This window comes from Bison bison, unplaced genomic scaffold (assembly GCF_000754665.1).
Source record: "Bison bison bison isolate TAMUID 2011002044 unplaced genomic scaffold, Bison_UMD1.0 scf7180017863415, whole genome shotgun sequence".
Lineage (NCBI taxonomy): Eukaryota > Metazoa > Chordata > Mammalia > Artiodactyla > Bovidae > Bison > Bison bison.
The window spans coordinates 254,743-262,457 of record NW_011493987.1 but is presented as its reverse complement, the minus strand read 5'-3'; the positions used below and the strand labels follow the sequence as shown (position 1 = coordinate 262,457).

General features: G+C 53.9%; 3 protein-coding genes across 7 annotated transcripts in view; 1 reads left to right on the top strand and 2 right to left on the bottom strand.

Annotated features, from left to right (window-relative positions):
• Positions 1-1,209, bottom strand: part of LOC104983789 (chromosome unknown open reading frame, human C6orf25) — a 3,379-nt gene extending 2,170 nt beyond the window's left edge. For all 5 annotated transcript variants that reach the window (XM_010833326.1, XM_010833322.1, XM_010833325.1 and 2 more), the window contains exons 1-3: positions 1,110-1,209; positions 586-921; positions 320-410 (exon numbers count right to left, since the gene is read on the bottom strand). In XM_010833326.1, coding sequence (XP_010831628.1) covers positions 320-410; positions 586-921; positions 1,110-1,173 — 491 coding nt within the window. In that variant the 5' untranslated portion in view covers positions 1,174-1,209. The remainder of the gene's footprint in view (positions 1-319; positions 411-585; positions 922-1,109) is intronic.
• A 1,225-nt stretch (positions 1,210-2,434) lies between these two features.
• LY6G6C (lymphocyte antigen 6 complex, locus G6C) lies at positions 2,435-5,110 on the top strand. The gene is made up of 3 exons (XM_010833320.1): positions 2,435-2,540; positions 3,881-3,991; positions 4,445-5,110. Exons 1-3 carry the CDS (start codon positions 2,489-2,491, stop codon positions 4,657-4,659), a joined length of 378 nt encoding a protein of 125 aa, XP_010831622.1. The 5' UTR covers positions 2,435-2,488; the 3' UTR covers positions 4,660-5,110.
• An 817-nt stretch (positions 5,111-5,927) lies between these two features.
• On the bottom strand, positions 5,928-7,713 carry LY6G6D (lymphocyte antigen 6 complex, locus G6D). The gene is made up of 3 exons (XM_010833357.1): positions 7,659-7,713; positions 7,418-7,564; positions 5,928-6,151 (listed from the first exon to the last, which is right to left on the bottom strand). The coding sequence occupies exons 1-3, from the start codon at positions 7,711-7,713 to the stop codon at positions 5,928-5,930; spliced, it is 426 nt and encodes a 141-aa protein (XP_010831659.1).
• Positions 7,714-7,715: the final 2 nt, after the last annotated feature.

The following is a 7,715-nucleotide window of genomic DNA, read 5'->3' as shown; positions in this document are numbered from 1 at the left end:
ATCTACACTCTTCCCCTCCCCCACGCGCCAACAACGACCCAGCCAGTTTCAGGCTCTGACTGGGGGAAAACAACGTAAGTTCAACCCCCACAGATACATCAACCCACGTGTGGAGCCTGCTCTGCCTCCAGCTTCGCCTCCTTAGCTAGGGCTCCACCCACCAGCCCTTGGCCTCGCCCCCCACTTCTAACCTCCCCCACTCATCTCCAAACCACACCTGATCTAGCTTTGGTCTGCGAAAGTTCTGGGCCTGCCCCTCGCTCCTCCCCTCGCTCCTCGGGTCAAGACCCTTTCAATCAGGCTCTGCCCTTGTGCTCACCTGCGCCGCCAGCAGGCCCAGCCCAATACTCCAAGGCCCAGCACCAGCCCAGCGCCCAGCAGCGGGATCAGAATCTGGGAATACGACGACCCTGGGGGATGGTTGGAAGCGGGGTGGGAGTGGTTGATGCCGAGGGCAGAGGGCACAGAGCGCTAGCCGCACCGCACCTCCCCACCCCCACCCCAGGAACCCCCAGCCGAGGCCTCTCTCCCTGCTGGGGACGTGTGTCAGAGTTAGGTCCCCTGCGCATGAAGACATAGACCTACCTAGAGCTTTGCAGTAGGCCCGGTCTCCCAGCACATGAAGCTCCGTACGGCTCTCCTCCTCTTGGCGACCCTTGCAGATAAAGGTGCCAGAATCCCCCGCACTCAAGAGCAGCTCCAGTCGCCGGATACCAAGGTCCAGGGCATTTATGCGGCCAGCAAAGGGCTGGGCGGGAGGCACGGTGGGGGTCCCGCTCGGTGAGGCCCACAGGATCGGGCGGCGTCCTTTGGACAGGCCTTTGCAGGCCGGGAATCTAGGTGCCCAGACCCAACGGGTGGGTTGCGAGACCCCTATGCAGGAGAGATTCACCCGGTCCCCGGGGTGGCCGTTCAGTGAAGCTATGGGAGGCCAGAGGCGATGGTTAAGGCAAGACTATAGGGCAACACGACCCTCCCACTTAGTCTGATGGCTCTCCCGTGCTGTCTTGCCATCCTGGATCTTCCCATTTACATCTCACCCTCCTGTCGCCCCTTCCTCCCCCCTCAGTCTTTCCTCCCGCCATTGCAACTTTACTGGGATGGCTTACCCCCTGGATCCCCCAGGGCCCTCGACAGCAGCAGCAGCGGCAGCAGCTGCAGAACCAGGGTCATGGCTGGGATGTGGTGGGAAGAGGAGGGCAGTGAATCAGCGGAGGAGACCGGAGGGAAATCAAAGGGGGGTGGAGGGGGAGACCGCGGGTCTGGGGGCACTGATAGGGGGGGGGGAGGGGCCACAGCTGCCCAGATCCCTCTGGGAATCCTCAGAGGCAAGTTCACAGCCCTTAACCAGTGCTCACTTAAAATTCATGCTAGGGTCCTTTACACAAGCACTTGAGCAGTCGTCAACTCTTGCAGCATAGCAGTTGCGAGGAGCACCAGGATTTCTGGATTCTGGCCGTCTGAATTCAAATCTTGATTTCATTATCTACTAGCTGCGAGATGTGCACAAGTCACTTCTGTGAGCCTGTTTGCTCATCTGTAAAATGGGTATAAAGGCACCTACCTCAGAGTATTTGGAGAATAAATCAAATAATACATGGAAAACACCTAGAACAATGGCTGAGTCATAGGAGCACTATGTGCTTGCCATTGTGACTACTCCTATTCCTATTTTAGCTGCTACCTCACCTCTCTATGCCCATTCTGTCCCTCCTGGCCCAAGGAGCCGCACCCAGCTGAGCAGGTTTTGGCTGGAGCAGATGCACAGCCCCACACCCTCGGCCTTTACTGCACCAGAGGAACCAAGGCCAGGCCAAACCCAAGTGGAGCCAGGGCAAGGTCCTGAGAACCTTCAGGGGTCCTGAGGCAACCCCTCCTTAACAGGCAGCTCCAGCCCTTGCCTCTGCTGCTATGACATCACACAAACTCATGATGACATCACAAACCCTACTCCTTCATCCTGTGGCTGAGCAGGGCTTGGGGAAATAAAGTGGGGGCTGAAGTGAGATGAATTTGATGCTTAATTCCTGCCTACATGCCCCTACCAATGCTCCCCAGGAACTAAAATTTGGTGCAGCTGGGGCTGCACCCCATTGTCCATTTCCCAGGAACCAGGAGATGCTCCTACCACCCAAGCCACTATAACATCACAGGGGCCTTTAGTGATACTTCTCCAGAGGATTAGGCAGACAGAGATGTTACTCCTGGGGTCCAGGAGGGTGTGTCTTAGACGGAAACCAAGAAGCAAAATGGAGTTAGTCACTGCTGCACCTGCCCTCCCCATACCTGTCTCTTCCCATCCCCATCCCACTCCTCCACTGGGTCCTGCTTAGCCCCTCCCTAAATGGGGAAGGAGGAGCCACCAGAGGCCAGGGAGGGAGGGACTGTTGTGATTATAAGCTCCAAAAAGGCCACTCAAGTCCCAAACGGATAGCCAGATCCCTGAAGTCCTGCTCTGTCGGCTGCTGCCATTCTCTTGACCCTCACCATGAGAGCCCTTCTCCTGCTCTCCTTGTCTGCTCTGCTCTGCTGGGTCTCAGGTGAGCCCCTGGGGCCCCTCAGGATGTGGTTCACCTGGTCAGGATTTTTAAACCCTGCCCCAGCCACTGTCCTACAGTACCCATGGATCCCAAGCGCCCTCAGACCCAACTGGCTCGGCTCTCCTGTGCCCCTGTGACAGGGTCCTTGCTCTGTTCTCCCCCATCTCCATCCTTCAGCCTCTTCCCCACCTCCAAAACCCACTCTTCTAACTGCCCAGGGTTACAGGTTCCTGGTTCCCCAATTCTCATAAACTCTCATATCCAGTTCCCCTTCTAACCCCACTCCAGGATCCAGTTTACCTGCTTTCTCCTCTCTCCACCTGCACTCAGCCAGGGTGTCCTCCCAGAAACCTAGGCATCTGGCTGGGGCTTCTTTTGCCACCCATCCTCCCATCTACTCCATCAGGGACTTTGTGCTCTGTCCCTCAAGCAGTGGTCTTTCCTAGATCCCCTCCCTGCCCTGCTCCCAACTGGGGTGCATACTTCCAGGGACACAAGCTCTGTGGAGGATTCCAGGGAGCCAGGGAGATTGCCGTGCCTTCTAGGGAGAGAATGTCAAGGTTGCTCACCCCCAGGATGAGGTGGGTTTCACTGAGAGGTGATCACCAGGCTCCTCCACCCATGGCCTGAACTCTTCCTTCTCTTAAACCTTGAATCAGATGTGGCAGGAACCTTGGGCCCCTCAGGCAACCTTGGGGGTGCCGCCTTCTGCGCTCATCCTTTCCATTTTGGTAAAGTGCTCAGATCTATTCTGATGATCTGCCTCTCAGATACTACTCCTTTCTGTCGGAGACCTACCAGGGTGGGAGGATTTATTTTGAGTCTGCTTTCTCTTCCCACACCCTTGGCAGCCCCAGGAGGTAAAGAATGCTTTGCTTAACTGGCCCAGCCAGGTGGCTTTCTTGCCCGCCTTAAGCTCCAAGCCATTCCTGCAAGTGTTGTAACCTCCACGATTGATTTTTTTACTTTGAATATTTCTTCCTATTTCATCCCTTCATCTGTAACCTTCTGAATTCCTTCATCTCCTCCCTAGACACCTACACATTCCTTCCCAGTGGTAGTCTCAGATTCCATCAGTCCCCAGCCCCATTGTTGGTAACTGCCCCTCTTGACTCATCTCCAGATGGGTTGGAGTGAAGAAAGATGTTTAGGGTGTGGGCCATTCACAGACCAACTCCACCCTTACCCACTTCTACATTTCTTTTGCATCCCTTACCTGTTCTGTCCCTAGCAGACCAAACAGGTCAGAACCCCAACTTGACTGACTCCTCTCCAACCCCACCCACCAGCTTGGCTCATCCCTTGGTGAGTCATGTATTTGGTCACTTGTGTCTTCCCAGCTGATATTCGATGTCACTCCTGCTACAAGCTCCCAGTGCTGGGCTGTGTGGACCGGAAGTCCTGCCGCCTGGAACCAGGACAGCAATGCCTGACAACCCACGCATACATCGGTACCATCCCCTTCTTCAGTGGGGAGTGGGGGCCAGTGGGGGACTCTACAGCTGGGGCTGAGGTGGAACAGAGAACTACAGCAATGATAATATTTGGCCAAGGATTACTGTTTCCCAGGCCCCATCCTGTATCTTCACATGGGTTGTTTGAATTTATGTTCATGACATCCTATGATGTGGATGCTATTATTATATTGAGGAAACAGCCTCTGAAAGAGACAGGAGCAGGTCCAAAGCTTCATGGACAGCAAGCGATAGGCCCGGGTTTGGGGTGAGAGGGCAGGGTAAGGAAGTGCACAAGAAAGGTTAGACTGAGAAGAGATACAGAAGGGCAGGACCAGGGGCAGAGTTGGGAAGGATGGAAGCCTGAATGGGGTGCATGGGGTGGGGAGATGGACCCAGGCATGCCGGGTGCCTGTCTTTACTAACCTCTTTGCTCCCTCCTAACCCCAGGGAAGATGTGGGTTTTCTCCCGACTTGACTGTGGCACACCAGGAGAGCCCTGTAAGCCGGCAGTCAACCAAACCAACCAGAAGGGGGGCCTGACCTATAACACCACCTGCTGCAGCCAGGACAACTGCAATAGCCCAGCCCCGCGGCCCACGCCGGCCCTGACCCTTGTCTTCCTCACCTCCTTGGCTGGCCTTGGCCTCTGGCTATTGCACTGAGACTGGCTCCATGGCTGCCCCTCCTTCCATCTGCCTTCACCTGAGCCTCTCTTCTTGTGTCTCCACACCCTCTGCTTCCCTTTGCTCAGAAAAGCATCTCTCCAGATGCTTCATATTGCTTTAACTAGATAGCGGTCTCTCCATCCATCTTTCCACTCATACCCTCCACTCTGCTTTCCCAGAGAGACCCTTCCCATTTCCCTCGACACTACTCCAGATCCTCCATTGCTTCCAGGGAGAGCTCCCCACTTTGCTTCCTGCGCTTTCCTATGCCCTGTGTGAAGAGCAATTGGAATCTGGAATGGAGTTCTGTCCTGTCCCCAGTGAAGGCTGCCAGGAAGCACCCAATAACCTCACCGTATGAGCTGACACTTCAAATCCTGGCTCCCCATACATACCTCATCCCCATGCCCACCCCTTTCCATTTCGAGTAATAAACATGTAGAGCCGATCTATTGTGTGTTTATTGTCAGAAGATCTACTGTCAGCAGCCCCCTTCCAGGAAATAACACTCTCAGCCCCCACCCTCACCAAAGGGCCCTTCAGGGAGTTTCTCTGGGAGGCCAGGGTTGGGGTAAGGGAGAAACAGGTTTTTCAGACCTGTCCTTTCTTCCAGTGTCTGGGGGTGGCCCAGTATTTTGAGAAACAATCTTTATCCTATATTTAGGCCACACCTGTGTTGTACTGCCAAGAAGGAGGTGCAAGCCTGACTTGCGGGCTCCTCAGAAGGGGTAGGAGAGTTGCACAGGGATGGGACCTGGGACCCTCCTTCTAGGCCTCAGTCCCTCAGGTTAGAGTCAGAGGCCTCACCTGGCCTGGCAGGTGGGGCACCAAGGCTCTGTCCTGTCAGAGTGTTTACACTTCCTTTCTCAATTCCAAATAGTCATATTGGGAGTCAAGTTGCCAATGAGGGGAAGGGGAACAAGCCCAGACAACCGGACTCACTGATTCCTGGTGGCCAGCCCAGAGCCTGCTCCCCTCAGTGATCCTTGTTGCTAAGAAAGACTCTCCCTGGCAACAAGTAGGAGTCACTTAGGGCAGATTCTCCGTTGTCCTTTGGGGTTTAGTTGGCAAGAAGTGTACCATTGTAGCTAAGTCCACTGATCCTTGATAACCCCTAAACTAGAGCCTGGATGCCCCTGTATTACCCCTTCAGCCCTCTTATCAACAAAGATGGAATTTTCCAGTCAGCTCTGGAGTGGTCGAGAGATTTTAATGGCTCATAGATCTCCTTCATTTCCTTGTTGCCTTCTCCTCCCCTGCTCCCATTACCCTCTCCAGAGTCCTGGCAAGAGCCAGGCCAGCATGGTGACTGCTGCAGCCACAATGCTCATGGGGGCTGCAGTGCTCGCCACAGCACCGTTGCACAGGTCGCCAACGCAGCAGTCCCTGTGGGTCGTATAAGTTACGTCTCCCACCACTTCTGTCTCCACTCGATTGCAATGATGGGCTGCCACGCAGGCTGGATGGTGATGAATCAAGGTCACTGAGGCTGAGAGAGAAAATGAGACTGGGGTGTTGAACTCCTGGCTTGAGGACTTGCCTTCTGGGGCAGAGCAGATATGATTTCAAGGAGCCTAAAGGGATCCTCCACCCCCCTCAAAAAACACCTCCCTGAAACCAAGTTATCACAGTTAACATGCTGACATCGTGAAGCCCTAACAGCATCCACTGAAAGGGACCAACATCACTTCTTTCCCCAAATTCAGGACCTCAGTCTAATCACAAGAAAATACCAGGTTAATCCAAGTTGCAGGACATTCTTTAAAATAACGCATCAGTACCAAATATCAGAGATCAAGTAAAAGTATCAAGATCAAGAAATACAAAGAAAAGGAAAAAAGTGTCAATATCATAGAATCAAAGGAAGACTCAGCACTGCCACAGAGAGGTGACAACTAAGATAGGAGAGCAAAAACCAGTGGATCCTGGATCAGAAAAAGGACATGAAAGGGACAACAGGCTACATCGAGTAAGGTCTGTAGATTAGTCTTACTGACCAGTGTTATATTCTGATTTTGCTAATTGTACTGTGGTTATATGGGCTTCCCAATTGGCTCAGTGGTAGAGAATCTGTCTGCCAATGCAGGAGATGCAGAAGACAAAGATTTGATTCTTGGGTTGGGAAGATCTCCTAGAGATGGAAATGGCAACCCACTCCAGTATTCTGGCCTGGAAAATCCCATGGACAGAGGAGCCTGGTGGGCTGCAGTCCATAGGGTCACAGAGAGTCAGACACAACTGAGCGACTAAGATACTGACTACACACACACTATGGTAATATAAGACATTAACATTACAGGAAGTTGGGTAAGGATATACAGTGCTAACCTGTACTATTTTTGAATAAAATTAACTTTTCTGTCAATCTAAAATCATTTTGAAATTTAAAAAATTTGACTATACATACACACATACCTCCCTGGACCTTAGTTGATGCCTCAGAGTAGAAGTTTGGTTGAATATTTCGGTCCCTACCCTCAAGGTAGAGAGCTTTTTCAACCATTTGTGAGTACATGGGCCTATGAGTCTCTTTCTGGAGGGTAAAGAGGAGGGAGGTGAGGCCACGCAGACAGCAGGCTTCCGGGGGCTCAGTGCCAGGAGCCAGAAGGGGCTCCAGGCCGCTTCGTTCTGACAGCGGCACCATCTGCCCAGAGCTCGACTGAGCCTGGAAGGTTCTGGAAGCCAGAAGGACTGAAGTAGTAGGGGCTGGAGGCAGGGAGGGGCTGGAAGGAAGAGGGACACACTGAGGACTTACGGTTTCCAGGCAGTTTGGTCTGTGCCAGGTCTGGTTGGGGTTTGCGCTCCAGGAAGCCGCAGCGCTCGTCCTCTCCGCAAGTGGTCACCGTCTCTTTGCAGAGGCCGCTGGGGCCTCCACCGCAGTCATAGCACCGCATGCGGTTTCCTGGGGGAAGAGAAGAGGTGCTGGATCAGGCGCTCCGGGGTGGCTGGCACAGGGCGACGGGCCTCTGTGACAGGCGCCCCGGGTGCCTCCTTACCCAAGGCAGCCCCCAGCAAGGTGCCGAGCAGGATCCCAGCAAAGAGGGGGTTCATTG

Excerpts from the sequence above, each read along its gene's own strand:
- LY6G6C (XM_010833320.1), top strand. The coding sequence starts at position 2,489 with ATGAGAGCCCTTCTCCTGCTCTCCTTGTCTGCTCTGCTCTGCTGGGTC. Across the intron at positions 2,541-3,880 it reads TCTGCTCTGCTGGGTCTCAG|CTGATATTCGATGTCACTCC; the intron begins GTGAGCCCCTGG and ends GTGTCTTCCCAG. Across the intron at positions 3,992-4,444 it reads GACAACCCACGCATACATCG|GGAAGATGTGGGTTTTCTCC; the intron begins GTACCATCCCCT and ends TCCTAACCCCAG.
- LY6G6D (XM_010833357.1), bottom strand. The coding sequence starts at position 7,713 with ATGAACCCCCTCTTTGCTGGGATCCTGCTCGGCACCTTGCTGGGGGCT. Across the intron at positions 7,565-7,658 it reads CTTGCTGGGGGCTGCCTTGG|GAAACCGCATGCGGTGCTAT; the intron begins GTAAGGAGGCAC and ends CTCTTCCCCCAG. Across the intron at positions 6,152-7,417 it reads GACCAAACTGCCTGGAAACC|CCTCAGTGACCTTGATTCAT; the intron begins GTAAGTCCTCAG and ends TTTCTCTCTCAG.